At 41.1% G+C, this 22,883-nt stretch overlaps 2 protein-coding genes across 2 annotated transcripts; one reads left to right on the forward strand and one right to left on the reverse strand.

Moving 5' to 3' along the window:
• Nucleotides 1–121: 121 nt before the first annotated feature.
• On the reverse strand, nt 122–13,849 carry LOC306738179 (calcium uniporter regulatory subunit MCUb, mitochondrial-like). Its single transcript, XM_079220005.1, has 8 exons — nt 13,650–13,849; nt 3,894–3,963; nt 3,607–3,774; nt 2,583–2,687; nt 2,271–2,428; nt 1,924–2,127; nt 913–1,029; nt 122–409 (listed from the first exon to the last, which is right to left on the reverse strand). The coding sequence occupies exons 1-8, from the start codon at nt 13,755–13,757 to the stop codon at nt 332–334; spliced, it is 1,008 nt and encodes a 335-aa protein (XP_079076131.1). The 5' UTR covers nt 13,758–13,849; the 3' UTR covers nt 122–331.
• Nucleotides 13,850–17,403: 3,554 nt separating this feature from the next.
• LOC306738158 (serine/threonine-protein kinase pim-2-like) lies at nt 17,404–18,504 on the forward strand (the record flags this gene model as incomplete). Its single annotated transcript, XM_079219987.1, has 1 exon — nt 17,404–18,504. The coding sequence occupies one exon, from the start codon at nt 17,404–17,406 to the stop codon at nt 18,502–18,504; it is 1,101 nt and encodes a 366-aa protein (XP_079076113.1).
• Between the last annotated feature and the right edge of the window lie 4,379 nt (nt 18,505–22,883).

Below are 22,883 nucleotides of genomic sequence, written 5' to 3' on the forward strand. Positions count from 1 at the left end.
CAAAAAGTGTATTCATGTGATATCTTTATTTCTCCTGTGCCCTAAAATCTCCATCCACTAAAGGAACATAGTTATTATTTGTCTTCTAGCAGCGAGTACGACCACAACAAGACAGATCAGGCAGAAAGGTTTTGGGAGACTTTATTTCATTAGTCCTCAGTGTTTTTACTTTTCTTAAAGACATTATTGGCATCATTATCAAGACTGTAAACAAAACACAGAATGATATGGATTTCCGGTAGAAAGGCATCATTATCAAAATAAAGCAAAAAATTAATTTTTACTCTGGAGTGTTTACGTGAAGTGACCATCATTCATGGCATGGCTTTGTTCATGGCTTTGGCTGGATCTGTTCAAGGGGAAGCTGAAATTCAGTCGGATATCTCAGACGTCTCAGGTCCTCCTCCACCTGACACAGAAAACAGAGCCCACATGTCACTAATGACTAATTCAGCTGGCAGCAGCTTATTCTTTTTATAGCTTCTGGAAACAATGCAAGCGTGACAGTACAATTTGAATTTCATTAGAACATCCTGATGTTTCCCACCAGTCTCAGCTGTACTTTGGGTTGAGTGCTAATTAGCAAATGTTACCATGCTACGATGCTAAACTATGGCGACTAACATCAGTAAAATTAGAATAGCTAAACATCTGCATGTTAGTATTGTCATGTGAGCAAGCTAGCATGCAGATGTTAGCATTTAGCTCAAAGCACTAGCCTCAAAGAGCTGCTAGCATGGCCAAATACTTGCTATTTTTCTTTAAAGAACATGAGCTTAAACATAATTATCTAATTTCTGCTCTAACATTTTTCATATTTTAAAACATGTCCAATTAACATCTTCATCCTGTAGATTGTGACTCTAAAGTGTCTGCATCTGCTGGATTGGAAAGAGTGAACAGTCGACCAACCTCAGCCATCTCATCCTTCAGTTCATTGTATTTCTTAACGTTGAATTTGTTCTTGTCGGCCGCCTTATAAAAGTAACGCAGGAACTGTCTGTCTTTAACGTCTGGGTATAAATAATCCTGAGGGAAAGAAAAAAGTGGGATTGTTATTAATGTAGCGATGAAAAACACATCACACATAAGCATGATTTTGTACAACAGAGCTTCAAGTTTGAATAAATACGTTAAAGGAATAGAGTTAGTGAAAATATTGACATCACTGTCATATCTGTCTGTTAAATATGAATATATAACAGTTAGGCATTTCGCTCAGTGTAAAGACTGGAAACCGTTAGCCTGGTTCTGTCCGTAGATATCAACCGTTTGTGGTGTTACGGTTTGCGGTTAGGTGCCTAACCATAGATGTATAAATAAAACTGGAGACAGCGTTAGGGGCGGGGCCCTGCTCATACCTATCAAAGTTTCTAAGTAGCACATGAAGACAAAAATGTTCGACTTCCAGGTAGAAAATTACCCAGAACCTTCACGTCCATGGGCCCATAGAGCAAGTGCAATAGTGTTTCCTTTAACTCTGCTTCCCAGCTGCTTGGTGTCATTTGCATGAATGAAGGGAGGAAAATAACTTTGGATTCAGCCATTAGTGCATTTTACAACTTGTAGGCCCCCATTATGTAAAACAAATTATCCCGGGGATCTTCTTGGAGGCTTGTGCCGAACTACTTCGGGGCCTGGCGCAGTGGGGACGCGTCTTCACTATGAGGCCGCAAGCAGCAGAGACATGAAGTCACTTTGGCCAGCCAATAAATAATCCAGTATTCAACCCCACATTTTCTGGTGCTGGTCTGCATATCTTCAGAGAGAACCAGGCTCGTTGTTTTCAGTCTCTATGCTAAGCTAACTGCTGCTGGCTGTAGTTTCCTAATGGATGGACATAAAAGTCGTATCAATCTTATCTAACTCTCTGGAAAAGAACAAAACAAGAAGTTTTTCTCTTTTTGACCCTTTGAAACTTACCTGTTTGGTAAGGACATAATAGCTAAAGACTCCAATGCTTGTGGCGTAGGTGATGAAGTAAGTGACAGGCTCCATGACGTCCCAGGAATAGACCCACCATGTGAGCCAGGTCAGAGCGCCACCCTGCACAGATAACAAGGCCATGCCGGTCCAGACAACCCTGGAGCTGTGGAAACCTGCTGTGTTGGACAGCTGTGCCTTCATCTGTCATGGTCAGGCAATAATACAAGAAAGGATGGGTTATGAGCCAACTACCCTAACAGGACAGTGCGATATGTTGTCAAAGGGCTGTAACGGGGGAGAACGAGCAGTTCAATGGCATACAGATGTTGAGACGCATCTTTTACCTTCTCCAGAGGTGACAGCTCCTGTTTGAGGTTGTCCAGTCTCTCCAGCAGCTGCCTCTCTTTCAGCAGGTGGTGTTCAGGCAGGTGGAGCGCCGTGTGCAGCAGATGCACAACATGCTTCATGTCCTTCAACTCCATGGCATGCTCACTGGTGCGCACTGAGGAAGAAGGCACAACAAGGTGAACGAGAAAGAGAAAGAGAGATGAGTCACGCCTGAGGGATAACCACTGCTATTTATCAGCAGGGTTAAATTCTAATTGCGAAGAAGACAACATGAAGTCCATTTATGACCGGAGAGAAATATGTTGTACCATTTTCAGGAGCGCTGACATTATAAACTGCATCATTGATGACGAGCTGGAAGTCCTTGTCCAACAGGGCCTCTATCAGCGTGGTGTTTGATACAGGCTCTCCATCTGTCAGAAGAGGACAATTGCTCAGTACTTTTATTGCAATTCTATAAACTTTATATTCTCATTGCTTAGTGAAAAAAGTGTTTGAACAGGCTGCCAATATGAGCTCAATAATAAAACACAGGAAAAAGAGACAACAACACGATTAAAAGCTCAACAGATCACCCATCATAACTCAAATCATAATAATCCCCTTGATAATTTATTAAAAAGTATATTGTACATTTTCATCCTCACTGAAAAGTGCGATGCTATTTAGTTGGCTTCAAGGAAAACAGGCTGGGATCCACTGCGCGACATGAACCTCATAAAAAGAGTCAGTCAATCATTTGCAGCCCACACAAAGTTACTCATCACTGCTAAACCATTAGGTCTTCAAGGAATAGGACAAATGGGGAAAATATGGAGGCTGCCAATGTTGCATAATATAATATATGACACTTTTCAGCAGCTTCTGTACAAAGTGCCTAATTCAGGTAGTGCTGGTTTTTCCAGTCAGAAGAATGTGAGTCACTCAAGTCACCCTTATTTAAAATGCACTGCAGTGGTGTTGCATTATGGGCCAATGATGAGAGCTAAAATACTGTGCTTCCTTGTAACTGCCATTTACAGTTGGTTGTACATCCCTGTATAGTGGATACAATAGGTGAACAAATATTTTTTTTTGTAAAATACTGGCTACTTTTATCTCGAAAAAGGTCTCTAAAAATCCTATAAATGAAACACCCTCAGATGACAAAAACAAAAACAACGCTAACATTAACATTTATTCAGTGGTGAAAATGTGTTCATGGTTTGTGCAAACTCTAACATGGTGTCAAACCACTTTCACTCTCGACAGAGAACCTGTCAAACCACGTTGCAGCAAAAATGGTTAAACCTGATCGACGAAAACCTTAAGATGACACATGTCGAGTCCTACCCTTGGAGAAAATCGAAGTTGTGGTTCCGGGGTCCTCTCTGTGCAGATCTGCGATCAGGTCCCCTACGCTCATCAGCATGGGTCTGAGGAAGAACAGACACTTCTCCTTCCTGGAGGGCAAGGGAACCTCCAGAACCAAACGGCCATATTTGTACTTCAAAGACACGTCTGCAACACAATGAGGAGGAAATAATTGTATACTACATGTCTTGCGCACTACAGATTATCAAGTCAAACTTGGCGCGACAGCAATTTATTCTCATGTGAATGTAGTAACTGTATATTACCACTGGAGGGTGCGAGTGTGCTGCAGAAAAAAGCGTGACAATTTCCAAGTAGAGACGGCCGCTTTTGAACCTGAAAAAGAAAATGACGAAATAAATAAATGGAGACAAAACACAAACAGAGAAAGAAGGAACAAAAAGAGCATTAGTAGCTAGTTCAGGTTGTTCTCTGTTCTCGAACGTTTGAGCACAGAGAAAAATCTGAACAAGCTACCAGGGTAAACTGACATTAAAGAGTAAACAGATCCAGAGTGTCCTGACATGAAGGATCTGAAAAAAGATCCCCTTTGAAACTCTTGGCACTCCCTTTCTAAATGGTGTGCAATCTATCCGACGAGTCTATAGTACAGATTCTGCTGATTAAACCAGCTCCTTTGTGCTGATGCACTCTTCATTAAAGGACGCCGCCTTTAACGCTTTGTTTGTTTCGCAATAGAAAAAGTACTTTTGTATTCTCGAACTGCTCCTGATAATACAGAGAGCCTCAATCGGGTACCGCTCATTATTCTAGTCAGCAGGAGAACCACTCTGTACTATACTTGACATTCCTGGGGTGGTTTACATGCAAACACACATTATTCCACTCAATATTTAACGGCTCTGGGACGTGCAGCAAAGCAACTATTTTAGAACGAAGCCACAAACACAAAGAACTTCACAGTAGAGATCTAGCTGAAAATCTTCATACTATTAAGATCAAACAAACAGATTTGTACAAATGTGATTGCGATAGCGGGATTAATAGCAATGTTATGTTCCAATTCTGGATCATAGTGATACATATTTTATCTTTCACTTTCCTACTAAGAGCTTTGAACACCGGCTTCCTGTTGTTGAAACACTTGGCCGTCTGAACCTCAACAGATTCCTCTACAGCCTTTCCTATTTAGCCGAGAGCCAGAGTTGAGAGTCCAGCTGACAGCTATGGCTGCGGCAGCCACTCTCATCCACCCCTTTGTCCTCCAGCGGGGAATTTGTTCGATCAATATCACATTAAAGAGGAGCAAGGGAGCCGTCCATTCTCATGGACTGAGAAAGCAGCCGGGCCTTGAGGCACAGTGAGTGAGTGGACGCCAGATGTGCAGAAGACCCTCACACTCCACTGGTTAGGAAATGGGACTTTAATAGGAAAACAACTTTCTCCATTCAGAAATGAGTAATTGTGTTCATGACCAGAGGCTTTTGTGTGTGGGAACAACTCATGCTGGACTTTAGTGGCAGAAGCCAGGAGGTGAACCAGAGCGCAATGGAGGCTTGAAACTGTTTTTGTGATCTGGATATACTCATTTGAAGTGTTTGTTAGCGTGCAACATTATTTTATAAATATTCTGTTCAAAAAGAACTAAACAAAATGATCCCAATGGGACGCAATTTAAGCTGTTCAGCTTGTGTGAGATCTCCAGATGTTATTGTACAGCCATCACAGAGCTTTACCACCTACACATCAGCACACCAGCTCCCAATGGACCATGGGAAAACTTATTTTTAGGAGATACATGTATAAATTATTACGTACCAGTGAAACAAGCCTACTGGCATCACAAATTGGAACAGTTAACAAGAACGAAGCATACGGCCACCGACTTCTCCCTTGGTGGGTGTATAGCTGAGGAGCCGAGACTGGGTGAGAGGTTCAGGAGAAACCTATCGGAGGTCAAGCAGTCGGTCGAACGGACACGGCTTTAGCATACTTAAGTCCTAAGAAATCTTTCTCATGTAACAATCCGAGAAGCAAATGTTGCTCTTTGGTTAAACCGCTCACGTCCACACTGGGATTGCAAGTAGAAGCTGTTTTGTTAGAGGGGGTCACAAGCCACACAAGTTGGGAACCACTGGCCCTTAATTAATACAAGCAGAGAAATTAAATGGATAGCTGCCACAAAATAAATGGTATTGATGAATCTCTGCTAGTTGACAAAAAGTCCAGTTATTCTATGACTCTTAACCTCAGACAGCAATGCACATTTTGTTAAAGAGCCTGGGACAGCACCTTATAAGCCTCCCTTGTACTGCTGCAGCTACAGTGCCTCATTAAACTGAGTGACACAGGCGCTGGCTGCCAACACATACAGTGGGTGCACCAGATAATAATGCCTCTTCCTCGTCACTCTTGTTTGCAAACACTTTCACGTCAAGGTAGTTTATTTTGAGCACCAATTGTGCTCACATTGCTGATGTGTAAACAGTGGATCTGGAGCTAAGCATAAAGGGCAAGGCTTGACTGTTTGTCTCTTTACTGTCTCTGTGTCTGTGTGTGTGTGTGTGTGTGAGATCATTGAGAGAGTCAATTCAATGGCTGAGTCCAGGCAGTTTGTATGCTATGTGCATACACACCCATACCCTTCTAAATCAACAGAACCTGGCGACTCTGGCAGATAATGCCACTTGAGAGACATGTGATGAATAGTGGTCCGTTTCCAAAGCCGTGCTGCTGGCCCTGTGTTGTTACCTTGTGTAGCACGCTGCATTACAAATGATTTTAGCCCTACAATGACATTAAAGAACAAATTGATAGAAAAACTAAAGTTAACTCTGGGAGTCATCTGTGCTATAAATACACCTTCCAGACTATTGAGAAGCAGTGACTGTGCCCCTTAGCCTCATTACAGCTAATGACGGAGACATAAGGAGCAAGTGCAATAACGCTTTTATGTTCCTTGTGGGGACAATTTGAATGCTAATGCCCAGAACCCACATGCAGACAACATAGAGAATATCTTTTTATGTTTTATATATATATATATATATATATTTTTTTTTTTTTTAATAACATATTGATGTTTAGTAGATAATGTAAATGCAAAATTAATCATTTTAGCAGGGTTGGCATGCTAACTCTCGCTAATTAGCATTCAACACAATGAGTAGCTAAGCTGAATACAATTCATTTTGCAGGTATTTGGTAATAAACCAAAGCGCAAAACAAATAAAAATCTCTGCTTCTCCTGACGTCGGTCGAGACGGTGTCATCCGCTGAAACCATCGTATGGTGGCAGTGTTAAAGCAGGCGTGGCCAAGATTATGTGACAATAATATTGACACTATTTCACAACTTACGTTCATGTAAATGTAAAGATACATTGAGGTCGTGCACTCTTCGCTGCGATTCTTTATTTTGGTATGCGGATTAGTTTATCTACCTGTTGGGACATGTAGCATGTGTGATTATCGGCACTCAAATGCAAGAAGCGTCAGCTAGTGTGTTGGAGGGCTGCTAATTATTGGAGACTACATTTTAAATGGCCAACCTCTATGGTTTCACTGAGGTTACACCCATGCAAAGAGGCAGACACACCCATATATTATTAAACACATGACAAAGGGCTGTAACAGACCACAGGTTAAAGACTGCACTGCCTGAACACGCCTGTACAAACACAAGTAACAGGCGATCACACCCATGCCATGTCGCAAGACACAAATACGGCCCGCAGAAAGGATTCAGTGATGCGACTCCACGTGACGACCAGCCTCACCACAATTCAACATTTGTTCACTTATCAAAACAAACTTCCCAATTACCCAGCTAATTAATATTCAGAATGCAGGGCAATCGCTGTTTGTCCTTTTGTCCTTCACACATTTCGGGAGTCAATTTGCTGCTGCAGGGAACAAACCTGGCACACATGCTCCTCATCTGAAAACAATTTCCTCCAAACGTTCTTTCTGAATACAATCAGCTCAAGGTATATTTACCCCTTAAGCTGCACGATTCTTATTGATGCCCCGCCGACAGGGAGAGAGGAGTCATGAGAAGACAAACTGTCACCTTCCTCCTCTGCAGTGAAGCAGGCCGGGGCTTCTGCTCAAGCAATGATTATCAGAGTTATCACGGTGACAAGCAGCCTCATTTTCCCTGCACTCCCCCCAGCAGGTCACTCCATTATGAATCCTGTCACAAATGGCATCAAGACCTCCTGAATACATCTCCTCCCAATCTTATTAAAGCTCTGTCACACACACACGCACACATGATATTTTGCAAGCATGACTTGCTGCAGGTGGAAAGAGAAATCTGTGAGGGTGATAAACGGCCTAAAAGGCTGGGGGAGAAGGCTACCAACAAGATAAATTACTCCCAGATGCCATGAGAACAGCAGCACTGTAGCATGAAAATGATTAGCATGGAAGCATTTGTCTTCTGCTATCCAGTGATGCAGACAGGGAAGGGGGACAAAGAGGAAACGCATGAAGAGGACTGCAGTACGACGGCCGGAAGTACTGGAGAGAGCGTTTGTGCAACATGACAAATACAATGTCAAACGATAACACGTACTGTAAAAATATGTAAAATATATATTTTACATATTAGGGCTGCAACGAACGATTATTTTAATAATCGATTAATCGGTTGATTATTTTTTCGATTAATCGAAGAATCGGATAAAAAAAAAAGAAGAAAAAAAAGCATTCATTTCCAACCCTTTATTCAAAAACAGAACTCCTTGAACATTCCTGAGCTGTTAATTTAAAAAAATAAAATAAAAATGGACTAACACTAAAAACATACACATGTATGCTTTACATCTGCCAAATGTGAGCCCTTTTTACTGTAATTCATCTCCTTGGAGCAGAGGCTGCATTTAGCATACCCTGCTTTATCAATATGTATGAAACACTGGGACAGAGGGAAACTGTACTGCTCCTCTCACGTCTGCATATAGAGCGTCCTCTTCCTTAAACTATTTCATTCTGGGTCTCTTACGACCACGACGTCACATTGTTGGCTAAGCCCAACTACGTGATTCGCTTCATTCTACTTTGAGTAAAAAAATAAAAACCTGCATCCAGATCCTCCGGTGTGCCGATTAAACGTTAACGAGTGACAGCGTGAACTGAACCAGACCGGCGGGTTACGGCATGTTTCATCACGTTATGTTTTTTTACAAGCAAGACTGAACTGTAACGGAACATAAAAACAAGTTTGAGGGAAATGAAGACGCCGTAGACATCTTAACGCTGATTGGCCAAGACACGTCACATCAAAGATGTTCTATTTTTGCGAAGATCACAACTTTTCTCAGTGTCTCACTCCAATCTCAGACACGCTGGCAGGCCAGTTGCTCTGCTCTGCTCTTTTTTCTCTCTCCGCGACTTATTAACTGGCGTAATAATCGCGCGACACAACGAATCGATAATGAAATTCATTGCCAACACTTTTGATAATCAATTTTATCGATTCGTTGTTGCAGCCCTAATATATATCAATTGAGGGATTACAAATACATTTAAAAAAAAGACAGAAACCGTGTATGCAGTAAAACTCCAAATCAAATGCCAGATTGAAATTTATTCAACCCGTGCTCGGAATGTAAAGATGGCTTTTAGTCAAGCAAGTCTGGCAAGTTTCTTACAGTGTTTCAAATAGTTATTCTACCGTGAGATGAGCTTAATTGTCTGTAAGATCTTTCCATGTGCCTCCACTGAAGCCAGAATGAGTTGGGACTTGTATTTATTTACACCATATTTATACGAGAAAGGCTTTGGCTCTTACAGTATAGTCTGGCTCCCTGCATTAAGCTGCGCAGCACTCTCCTCCCCCTCCGCTATCTCCTTAGCCGGGGTACTGTCACTGCATCCTGTGCTTAGAAAAGGGCTTGGTTTAAAGACATACAAACAAGCCCGATAACAGAATGATAATGTGTGAAGCCAGACCTTTCTTTGGCGCTGTGGAGCTCGATGCAGCTATGCGTGACTACTCTTACAATTAATCATTACTCAGCCCAAATACCCAAAAGCAGCCTACCTTAACAAGGAGCTGAAGCAAGACGGGGACACTGATTTATAATCCATGTGGTAGACACTAAGGTCACATTTAAAAAGGGTGCAAAAATAACTCCTCCAAAGCAGCAAAAAACAACTTCCCTTCAAAGCTAACACAAGAATTTGGTGAATCATATTTCCCCACATGGCTGAGTAATGCATCACCACAGGGTCATGCAAGGACAAGAAGTGCACACCATGGATTACTAGTTTGTTGGATTAAAAACAACCTTGAACTCAAAAAGAAAAGTCTGCAAAGGGACTGGAAATGTATTAATGTGTGTTCTTTGTCCAATGAACACACTTAAAACTGTACATCATCATACAATACAAAGAACGGTAACAGGTCTGATATGAGATTTTTTTTTAATCATGATCACACCTGTAGTTTTCATGATTCTTTTGCTAAAGGCTTCAGTCGGTGTGTAAATATCATGTGTGGCCATGGCGTTGTAACTGATTTGGTTTAATTTGATGGATTAAATTATACTTTATTAATCTCACATATGTCTCGCATGGGCTAATAACAAGACTGACCAAAACGGTAATTGACATTTACGTTTTATTTTAAGCACCGAGATGATGCGCATTCCTACAAGGAATAATAATTGACTTGGCTCAAACAGATTGCAAGTCTAAGCTTTGAAGCCTGCGCTAAACAAAATACACACACAGGAAACACATGCAACTATTATTATGAGTGCTGCATATTAGTTTCTTACTGTCATTTTTAAGTTGACTATAAATAAGGGTTCTTGTGCCAGGTCAAAGGAAGCAATGCCGCATTTTCCCGACTTATTTTTCATCCGCAGAGGAGCAGGCTTTGTCTCTAGATTTTTGCCAGCCCTGCTTCAGAGAGCAGGAAGTGGCAGAGTGGAGCTTGATTTATGCTTGCAGCCGCCACATGAGTGACGTCCCACCATCAGGCACGGCCTGTGGGTGCTTTGTGCAGCAGGGTTCGCCTCTCCGTGCACATCCAAAATCTTCAAACACACATTTGTCATCTGCGTAGATGACAAATGACAGAGAACCAAAAAAAAGAAAACATGAACACGGAGTAAAACTCAAAAGTCAGATTTGATTTATTCCACTAATGGGAATGTGAAGATGGCCTTTAAAATGGCCTATTAAAAATGTATTGATCTGATTACACTGGGAGCCAGACCACCTCCAGATGTGTTGTATCTGATAGCATTCCAAATGGTTCTGCACACAATAAGCCTACTACATTAATATGTATTTTCCCTTACAGATCTTTTTTATATCCATGTTTCACTTTTACTGGACAGAAGAGAAGCAGACAGGAAATAAGGGAGAGAAAGCAGTACGACAAGCAACAAAAGCCCCCGGTTAGAATCAAACTGGGGATGTTACAGTTATAGGGTATGCTTTCTTGACCCAGAGCACATGTTAATACCAGGTGTAAATGGAGTAAAAAAAAAAACTAACAATAATCCTCGAAAGAACGACCATAACACAATGTTGCAGTGTTGTCACTCTATGCTTAAAAGAATTACATTTTGGGAAATATGTTCGGGGTATGTTCAACCTGCTACTGGTAGTAATCCACACATCCAGGAGTCATATGAAAATAGAAGATTTTAACATCACATGTGCAGTCATTGTTCACTAGTTGTTTCCCCATCCCTCATCCTATTTAACCACCTGGACCTTTGATTACTGGATGCACAGAGATACAACTGTTCATCCTCTTTTCTGACTCCAAAAAATGCAAACGTGTGTTTCCCAAAATGTCATACTGGTCCTTGTATGCGTTACTGTATAAAAGCAGTGAACAATGACTGGCTGCAGAACAAACTCCCTGCCACTTATTTGAATGCGTTGCAGGTCTCTCACAAGTCCTGCAGCACTCCTGTTCTGCTTAGCAGCAGACAAGCTCCATCATGTTATACCTGAATAGCATGGTGAGTGTAGCAAAGAGAAACATAATCAAAACCACTGGGAGAAAAGGCCAGTAAAAGCTCCCGAAAGCTTCTCTCATAAAAGAGAAAGTGTCTGCCTTGATAAGATTTTCCAAGAGGTACATCCTTTGCTGAGGGCACTATAAGAATGACAACAGGTGTTGTTTGAGGCTTTATCTCCTGCATGCTCTCAGGGGATGATGTCTCATTTTACAACCATTTAAATAAAATCAGACGTAAAGGACACTTTCCCCGACTACGGTATCACAAAAAGCAGTCGTGTGAGCAGCCTGAAGCACATCCTCAGTGCTCAACTGAATTAGCAAACACCTGTGAAGTCAGAGTTCAAGGAGATCCATTTTCAGTTGCTTATTTAACACGTCTGGTGACAGTGATCCCTTCAATTTCACGGACTAATACTGCCTCCTAGATAATCTCCCATAAAACTGCCATCTTGCTTTATGGATTCCCAAAACTGGTTTTGTGTGCAGTCGTATTTATACAATTTGTCTTGTCGATGACTCTCTCACAATAAGTGTTGTACCAGCCTATTCAGAAACAAGCTGTTATACAGCCACTCCTCTTAAACTGAAAGGTTTTTCTTTCACCAGATGTTGCTAAAATACGATGCTGAGCATACTGATGAGTACTGTTTTTTTTTAATATAACGCCAGCGCTCTGTGGATCTTTGCCCTTCGAGGTCCAAATTGGATTTGCTGGTGCAAGACTTTCCTTCCAGTATGTCATTTGAAAAGGGAGAATGAGAAAACTGCAGCTGCCATGTTATATATGATGCAGTCTAAAAATAGACCTCATCTTAGTCATACATGCAATCAGGAGTGATTCGTGGCAGCTTGCCCATCTGACATAAACTATGTTATTTTCTGCAATCCCTCAAACTGTAGATTGATATTCCCTCAGTATGGAGACTATCTTGGCATTTAGCCATACAGTATGCAGTGTTCCTCCAGCACTGGCACAGATAGGTGTCTGCTCAGGACCAGCTCGCTCACGACTTAGCTGACCTCTGCAAAAAATGTGCAATGGATGACAGAATGGGTAATAGATTTAAGATTTAACTGGCCAATTTAACAGTTCATTAATAACATGAGTAAGTGGGACCACACCACAGAAACCTCTTGGTGATGCTCCTGATGAATTGTGGGGTATTATTTTCTGCAGCTCTATAGTCGCTCAACTGTGCATTTAATGATTCATGCAGGCTGACATTTACACTGCATCTTTGGCAATGGCTTGGACATGATGATCAGGGTTGAAAGATAAATACAGCCAAGCCTAATGCACAACTCTAGGATATGCTAAGAAGATATGGATCGTGGTGCTGAACATAGTGCCAGCTGCAGAGTGCAGCAATGCTAGTGGTGTCTCTTGGGATTGTGAAGGGCAAGCCCAGTCTCTAATTAAAGTTTAGAAGTATATATATATATATATATATATATATATATATATATATATATATATATATATATATATAGCAGCCTAATCATGGTTTCTTTCTCCAGTAACAGCTCCTTGGAGTAATTGAATGAGCACTGGTCGAGAGAGGAGGTATTGTAATGGTCAGTCAGGCCCACTTTGATTGTCTTTCACGGTCATGTTCCTAAACCCCAGTAGAGGTAGGTAATATATATGAATAATGTATTGGTTATTTAACATTTTTAAAAACTGATGATAACAGACAGAGGCAGATAGTGAGATAGTTGCCGTTCTCCACAGTTTGAATACCTCCATTAGAGCTACTGTGAAAATGGATCACATTCAAGCACAAGTTATAATAACCAACATGTGTTTTAGTTGGGTTTACATCATATTTTAGACTGATGTTACAGAAAATAAGGAGTAAAAAAAAATCCGTCTTTGAACTGTGCCCTCAAATAACTGACGTGTGCTATTCAAACCGATACAGTAACGTTATACCAAAGTACAATGCGTTGTGTTGAAAGAGAAGAAGAAAAAGCAGGAAAGCAGTCCATACAATAGGTGCACGGTGTTGTAATGTTAGCAGACCTACGACGAACCAAAGCAATTGACGTTACGTTCCGGCTGGTTTTACCTGCTGAAGAAACGTCAGCGGTCGGGCGGGTTTGGGACCGCAGCGAAGAGGCTGAACACTTCCTAAAAGTCTCGCCGTAACTTTGCCGACCATCCGCACCGAAGCCATCGTCCGCCGTTAACCGCGTTAGCAGAGCTGCTGTTGGGGCATGCCAGTCAGAGATACCCGCAGTCCCGGTGTCCCGGCTGGAAACGGGTCGTTGTCGCTGTAAATGTAAACAGAGGAGACGCTAGCGACGGGACAGAGGGAGGAACAGCCCCGCCTGAGCTGCATGCTACTTCCTCCCGACAACATGCACGCCCCGTGTCAGACTCCGCTTCCTCTCAGCCCTTCCTTCCACTCCCTCCCCCCTTGTTGGTCTGTTTTGCACGAAGCAGCCAGCAGGGAGCAGCTTGACGCCATGTGCCCCAAGGGAGCGTGAGTTGACCTTGAGGTGCATCCCAAGTCTCTTATTTCCATTCCTTTCCCCTCACTTGCGTATTTTCCTTACGTCTTAGTCCCTTCCACCAGGTATGCACAGAGAGACGCAAGGAAACCATGCGAGGAGAGAGGGAAGTCTCTTAATTGCATCCCTGTTTCCTTCTCTTGCATATTTTCCTTAGGTGTTATGCTGTGTTCACACCAGTAGTGGGCCGTCAAGGCTAAGTCTAAGTCTCTAAGTGATATTTTATAAAAAAAAAAAAAATCACAAATACACTACATGTATTATAATTACTTTTCCCTAATAGCTTATTTTCTCATTGACCAGCTCCTGCCTTGTCTGTTCCTCAGCTTCTGGCCAGCTTGACGCTCTTGTCCAATCACATTTCACCTCTGTTTCTCTCTGGTAGAGAAGCCGGTTAAATGCATGGTGGGTTCTCACACTCCGGTACACTAGGTGGCGGTATGCACCTAGTCAAGTTGGTTGCCATCCGCCATTAAACTGAAGAAGAAGAAGCAGCAGCAGCTGCAGACTTTTCCTGTGGACACTGTATAACACTTGGACCTGCTGTCCTCCCCGCCCCGCGGCGCATCTCACCCTGCTTGACCTTGCAAGTAATCTGGTTGCAGTATAATTTAGGTAGTAATCTAAAAGGTCTGTGCCTCTTGTTGTAATTGTATTTTAGCCCTTTTTAATCCTAGAACACTACTGTCGGGTGATATTAACCCGTCCGTTTTTGGTTGCGTGATTTTCATTGTGTTGCTTTTGTCTGAGTTGCGTGGGACCTTGTGTAGCTTCATCCTGCTCACTGACGCTATCGAAAGTTGGCGTGTCTTCCTACTCTAATCCCTGGTTTTATCAACAGGCACGTGTTCGGGTAAAATATACCCGACGTTAGTGATAGAGGGTAAAACAATTTTGGATGTGTATTACCATTGAAGGGACATGTGTAGGGCTCTCAAGTGACACACATTGAGCGTGACTGTCACGCATTTTGGTCTTAAGTCACGCCCTCCCGCCACACATCGTATTTCTCACGCTGAAAAAAAACTCTAGGCTACTTAATGTGCACAAACCGCAGCGCACAAACATGACCTGGTCGCGCTGCCCTCACCATGGAGGAATCAAGCACGTCTCCCCCGAATCCCGAATCCCCTGCCAATCAATAAAAAGAAATGGGCTACACGAATAGCCAATCAGAAAAACGTATCTGTTGTATCTGGGTGAAATGTAATCCCCCCCCCCCCCCCCCGGCCCCCCCCCCGTCCGGGGGGGGGGGGGGGGGGGGGAGAAAGAGAGAGAGAGATGTCATTCTTACCTGTCTTAAAAACTTGAGAGCCCTGCATGTGTGCCTTTTTTCTCTCTTTGGAACTTCAAGTCTTTTGCACATTTGCATTGGTTACCTCTACTTAGGCTCTAATATCATAACTGAAAAGCATCTTTAACATGTGAACATCAATTTATGGTAAACCCACACTAACACACACACACTCAAAATAACAAAACCCCTGTCCCAACAGCACATGTAAACAGTTCTCCATAGTGGTCCTAAGGAGTTTTCTTGATCTTCTCTCTCTAAGTCATAAACGTCTGTCTCCTGAATCAGATAAATCAGCTAAGCAGCAAGTCCATATGCTAATTCATGACATGTTAGCAATAGCTTGTCTCAAAAAATGGTTTCACGTGCAGAGCTAACGGTATGAAAGAAAAGCTAACCATATCATGCTAATGCTAATCGTGATTAGCAACACAACATTGTTTTACAATATTACAGTTAGTTAAAGTATAGAAAACAATAAAACACTTATAATTTCCTCTTGTAGATCACATAAATTCAAACCATTGGATAACTGGTCGTCAGCCACTAAGTTATGAACATTATTGCTCTCATACAATATTCAGGGTTCACTCAACTGTGCTAATTAGCTTCTGCCTCTCTAACACATGACACAATACCTCTCATCGGCTCGGAGTTTTTTTTTTACTGCTTTTTTAGAAATGAGGAAGTGAGTTTTAAAAAACTCAAATGCTTCTAGATCATCATCCACAGGTCCGATCTAATACATTTAAACGGCTAAAGTACTGTAAACTCTTGTAAGAAGAGAAACGATGGACTACATTTAAAAAAAAAGATTGTTATATATTTTATAATTCCGTAATTCCAATCTACTACCAATCTTCCAGGAGTAAGACATTACTGTTTGTAAAGTATTGACGTCGCGAGCTGCGAAAAAGCAACAGGACTTTTTTTTTTCCCATTTTGGCTTCCGTGTTTCGAGGTCCTGCGATCTCATTGGCCCTCAGACTCATCTGAAAGCGCATCAGATGACACGCGCTGACGGAGACGGCCATTTAAAGTACACAACGGTCATGGTGTGAGCAAGATTCAGGTCAAAATTGCTAATTTTTCTATTTCTGAACCGAAAAAACTGGATTGTTGGACTGGAAAGGCATTAGTTGGATGCTTTAGATCTTAATCTTTCTAAAGAGGTGCAGTATTACTCTGTGGCATGTTGGGAAGGCACCGAAAATACAATTAAAAAAACCCGGGGAGCGATCGAGGAGGCATTTTTTAAACAGACTTTGATCATATTTATGCAGAAAATAAATAATAAATATATATATATTTTTTTTTATTTTTTTTTTTTTTTATTTGTTTAAAGGCAAAGAGTTGCTGATTCTTTAGAAATCAAGGACAATAGGGGCTGGTATTCATATCAAGGTCATATGAGCTGTAGAACACCTGCTGATGAGGTTAATCTGTTTAAATCCCACCCCTCTACCACCTGAGAATGAGATTGGATTCGCTGTTAGTCTCAGGACAACCCAATAAACACACAGGAAAACAAAGATTGACCGATTACTCTGCTTTGAACTGTAAAGATCAACTCTCTTATTTCTATGCTTATCCACTTCTAGCAATTAAAATCCTGATGTCTAAATGGTAATTTGTACTACAAATTGTACAGTGTGTTTTATGCATTGTGTGAATCATTTCAGTAGATAACCTCCATCTGTACAAATACAAACAATTCGTTCAACACACTACACTACTTTGTGACATCACAGTGAAGTGTTCCGGAATTTTCAGACATGAACTAATGACATCACATTCCATGGGGCTTTGATGTTGAGGGGAAAGTCCCTCATATCAATATACCTTGGACCAACATACTTCTTGCTCTGAAGTTATCGTGTGAAGAACTCTTTTAAACATTAGAAATGAAAAAAGACTCTGCAAAGCAGACAAAGACTAGAGGTTCTTCAGCCTTCAGCAGAGGTCATGAGCAAACAAGGTCAGCTTCTGAAGAGTGTGTCATGATTCGGGGCAGGATGGTGCGTCGTGACAGAAGGGCCCTCATCGAAAGTACAGAGCTCCTTGAAAGTGAACCGGTCTACACCCTGAGATCAAGAGTGGTAAAGAGGAAAGCCATAGAAGGAGCACCGGAGGCTCAACGTAGAAGACTTTCTTCAACAGACAAGGAAAGCTGCAATAGATCTGTGGAGAAAGTGGCAGTCGGTAAGAGGAAGGCCAGCACCGATGGGAAACAAAACAGAGTCAAGAAAAGAAGGCTGGCCGTGAAGGACACCAAACAGAAGACACGACAGGAAGTGTCCATAGATGTCCTAAGAGCTGAATTTGAGGCCAAATACGAGCAACAAGATCAGCTGGGCAAAGGAGGATGCGGGCGTGTGTTTGCTGGCTATCGCAGAGAAGATAATCTGCCTGTTGCCATCAAGCGCATACCAGAGGACAAGGTCCTCAAACACGTGGACGATGCTGGGAGGCAGCTCTCCATAGAGGTGGCCATCATGTTGAGGCTGCAGGAGGAAACAAGCGGATCAGCGGGAGCACCTGTGTTACTACTGGACTGGTACGATCTGGGCCAGGAGCTGATCCTGGTACACGAGAGACCAGTCCCTTCCGAAGACCTACTTAGCTACATCCAAGGCAATGGAGGCTTCTTACCGGAGGACGAGGCCAAGATCATACTTAAACAGCTGGTGGATGCAGCCATTAAACTCCAGGATCACCGCATTTTTCACCGGGATATTAAGTTGGAAAATATCTTGATCGAGACCGACTTGGAGGTCCCGCGGGTTCGTCTTATTGATTTTGGACTGAGCCGCTTCGTGAAGAAAGGGGGCTCGTACCGCCATTTCTGTGGTACCAGTTCACACTGTCCTCCAGAGTGGAAGGGCCGTGGCAAATACAAAGCCGGACCCACCACGGTGTGGCAGATGGGTGTCGTGTTGTTTGAAACGCTCCATGATTTTGTAATTTTTAAGACCACCAATTTCATGGACGAGACGCTGACAATCTGTGACATGCTGTCCGAAGAATGCCAGGACTTTTTGCAAGCGTGTTTGATGGAAGACCCTGATCAGCGTCCTACCTTGAAGCAGATCAGCCTTCATCCATGGCTAAACTAAACACACACATGCACACGCTGTGTCCTTGAGTGTCCTCAGAGGGAGTGATTCCCTCAGAGGGAGTGATTCCCCCAGAAGCTCCCCGGGCGTTTCACAGCACCCCACTGCTTCTTAATTAATTAAACAGCTTCCACTTTTCAGACGCCTCATTTAAGAGTAGACTTAAGATGTTCCACTTTGATAGCACTTACGCCTGTGATTAGGGAAGCTTTTTTCAGAGGGAGTGATACCCTCCGAAAAAGCCCCCGTCATTTAACGGCAGAGAGATTTTCCCTCCAATTTTCAGAAGTTCTGCTACAGTCTTAGACTGCTGGGGGACATCTTAGGATGCACCGAGTTCCTCTCTTTTCTCTCTCTCCTTCTGGAAGAATTCATGTCTCTTCAATTCATGTCTCTTCAATGCACATTACTACATTCTACTTCTTCCCCACAGTCTTTGTGCTTTCTCGCCTCTCAAGTTTCCATGGATAATGACTGTTTCTGTTTTTCCTGATCCAATGTGAGGTCCTGGGACAGGGATGTCGTATGTGTACCAATTGTAAAGCCCTCTGAGGCAAATTCTAAAAATAAAAAATAAAAAATAATTGAATTATTGACTAAGTATGGGTAAAATGCAGAGAATAATTTCCCCACTGTGGGAATAATAAAGGATTATAAATACAAATAAAATTAAAGCTGGTCGCAGCTGTGACTGGGCCCTCGCTTCCAGCACTCGGGGTAAGCCGAAGGATCGCCGGCTCGTCCGTCCGAGAACGTTCGCCTGCTAGGCGGATGTTGGAGTCCGCGAGAGCCGGCGATCCTTTGGCTCAGTCACAGCTGTGAGCAGCTTTAATTTAGAGGGATATATATATATATATATATATATACATACATATACATATATATATGTATACATATATATGTATATATATACATATATATGTATACATATATATGTATACATACATATACATGTATATATACATACACACATATATATATATATATATCGATACACATATATATACATATATATATATATATATATATATATATATATACAAATATATGAAAGTCTGGGCTACTCAGGTGAGGTATATGGCCAAATGAATCAAATGAGGTCAATTATATATATATACATATATATATATATATATATATGTATATATATGTATATATATATACATATATATATATATGTATATATATATATATATGTATATATATGTATATATATATATATATACATATATATATATATATGTATATATATGTATATATATATATACATATATATATATATATATATATATGTATATATATATATATATATATATATATATATATACATATATATATATATATATATAAAAGAATCACATCAGAGGAAATTTGGCCTTTTGGGCCTTTTCCAAGCTCCAGTAGAAGTCGGTAGGGAGAGAAACTGAAGCTGGTTCTTCAGAGATTCATCACTGCATCTCCATCAGTTCTAGTTCAGACTCTCTTCACTTCTTCTGCATCATCAGGAAGGGAGTCGAGAACAGCTTGAATTCTTTCTCAATGGCAGAAAGATCTTGGAAGCGCAGACTGAGTTCTGTCATTTGATGTGATGACAGACACATATTTCCTCTTTTTCGCAGAAAGGTTGACCTCTGGAAAATGGAATATATGTATGTATATTTTATTAATATAAATATGTATATAATATATATAAAAGATACAAATATGTATTAAAAGTGATCAAAAGCTTGAGGTTTCATGGAACAGCGTGGAAGTGGTGTGACGACTATTTCAAATGGTTCTTGATCATACAGCAAGCTGTTGTAACTCAACTATACTTTCTCACAACTGTTCCAAAGTTAACATGCTTTATGAGAGTAATGGCTTGAAGACTTCTGCATGCCAATATTAACTCATAGTCAAAGCGCCACCTACTGGTAAACTATGGCAATTTGAACTAGAAATGAACAAAGAAAATGAAATTAGCCGACTTCTGGTACGGTTTAGAGCATGGTCCCAAGAGAGTTACTTGTAAGTGTATATGTGGTACATACGCCCATCAAATGTTGTATGTCTATGTTGAATTAGTGAATTAGTGTAATTCAATTTGTAATTGTGTTTACTTTACTTTTTTTATAAATCACTTTTATTGTAACTGGAACTATCGATTTGGCTCTATTTTGTTGACGGACCTCATGGCAGAAGGAGCTCTCCTGAGGAAGGCTGACCACGACAGTCACCAAGGCTGCGGTCTAAAAGCCATAAAATTACCTCGTATTGTCTAACCACTTTTCCTTGACTTCTGTGGAAAACGTCACAGGGTCAGGGAAAGATGGGAAGGAGAATTCATGAGGAGTTTAGGAAAATTGACTCTACATTCACTAAGCGACGTAGTTATAATGCGACGGCAGGCGGATGTTAGTGGCGTTAGTGACGTTAGCGGTGAAACTACAATGTTCAAGATATGTAAAACTAAATATTTAACTGATAAATATGTACAACTATATTTGTGATTGTGTATCTCATTTTAGTGTTTGTGTGAATCATTAGTTTTTATTGTAACATACTTTTTTGGCATAGAGCCTCTGTGCATGCATTAATAAGTAGCTTGATAACTTGAGTTTTTACCCAAACCAAACGCTGCCCTGATTCATAGATATGGACTCATTAGTTCATTGCCTCCAACTAGTGATTGAACCCTCACTTTTGTATTCAGTATAGTAATCATGAGTAAATTGCTCGTTGCTCTCAATCCACATAATGACCGGCCATCATATGGTGGACAAAATGGAAATCTGGAAACATTTTAAATGCATTTGATTCTGGTGACTGCAGTTTACCCATTAATATTCAAGCATTTTACAGAGAAGCTGAGCCGGGTTTGTAACTGAGCTCAACAGACAGACAGCATGACATCTGATTGTCTTCTCACCTATTAAACTTCAAGCTCAACAAAACTAGACAGCTGCTTTCTGCACACTCTTGAAAAATATGTCTAACTTTCTACACATCGTTGTGTCTACTTTGGAGAACATTTGGGTCTTTTTTTTATCAAACTGTACCTCAAATATTTTACAATACAATCAGTTTTTTTCTAACGTGTGTTGCGATGGCAAGTGTGTCTTTGTTTCCGTTAATCCCCATAAGGGCCCTTAAAGAAGCGGATGCAAATTGAGACACTTCTTCTCTCTCTGAACCTCCCAGACTAACACAATACCTCTCCTACTAAAACAGATATAAAAGAGAGGCGAGTATTATTCATAAAATGCTGGTAGTTTCTCAGACTTTCTGCTTCACTGTACCCCCCTGTATGATTGGTTAAAGTCATCAATATTCTGAAAGACAAAATGGATGACAGAAAGGCTTTGAGGCAATCAATATGGTTTTGGCAAGGAGTTTTTTCCTTTATTTTTTTTCTTTTGAAACTGACCTTTCTTTGAAACTGACATTTTTTAATAATGTTTACAGAATTAACTGGAGACAGAACATGTTGCTTTCATCGGTGTACTCAATAAACAACACTGTATTATGAGTATTAATGAGTGTCATCATGTGCAAGCTTCCCTTGACAGAGACTATCCTCTGCCCAGTTACTGTTCTTTTCTCTGGTCAGCTATTATCCATCACCCGCTGCTAGATTTATCCTCTCATATTGGCCACGAACTCACTGAGTAAGACCGCATTCAGCTCTCCTGTGTAATTAAGTAATTTTTTTTGGAAGTGCACCAAGTTTCTTTCTCTGAGGATTTGGCAAGTGTGCTTTAGGCCATTGAGAGAAGCTGCACTTTAATAACAAAATCTGATATTTGTTAGCAAGTTAATCATCAAATATTATTGTGATGCATACTGTAAGTACATTTTTGTGATGACAGACTGCTTTAAATCTAAATGATCACCACATCTGGTTTTACTGTAGACTTGCATGTGTTGTCATTCAAGAATCAAAGACAGTGACATACCTTCTGTTCCACTTTGCAGGTCGATGTCTCTTGGCTACACTGTTGCTGGTACTGACAGACATAAGAGCAGACTCAGCTTGATGGGTGAGTCTGCACTTTGTCATCTTTTGGGGGGGTCTATCTTGTTCAACAGACAAAGGCTGCCCCCTTGTGCACTTGGAGTGGCATTACAAAACCATAATGCACAATGAAAACGTTAGGAATAAACTCTCTGCTTTAAAAGCATTTAACTCATATGAAGACAAAACGGTATCCACTTCTATATTGCAAAAAACTTCCTATCAGCTTGTTGAGGTCTTGCTGTTTGAATTAAATAAAATGATCAAAAGAGCAGCGTCACAGTACTCTTTATAAAGCTACGTTTTGCACCATCTTGTGGTATCAAACAGTCAGACGCTCTGAATGTGTTCCACTTCAGTAACCGTTTGAAAAAGATGTAAC

Source organism: Taurulus bubalis (assembly GCF_910589615.1).
Source record: "Taurulus bubalis genome assembly, chromosome: 6".
Classification (NCBI taxonomy): domain Eukaryota; kingdom Metazoa; phylum Chordata; class Actinopteri; order Perciformes; family Cottidae; genus Taurulus; species Taurulus bubalis.

Coding starts and splice junctions, on each gene's coding strand:
- LOC306738179 (XM_079220005.1), bottom strand. CDS start 13,757: ATGGCTTCGGTGCGGATGGTCGGCAAAGTTACGGCGAGACTTTTAGGA. Junction 2,688..3,606: donor AACTTCGATTTTCTCCAAGG/GTAGGACTCGAC, acceptor CTCTTCTGACAG/ATGGAGAGCCTGTATCAAAC. Junction 2,429..2,582: donor TGTCAGCGCTCCTGAAAATG/GTACAACATATT, acceptor CTTCTTCCTCAG/TGCGCACCAGTGAGCATGCC.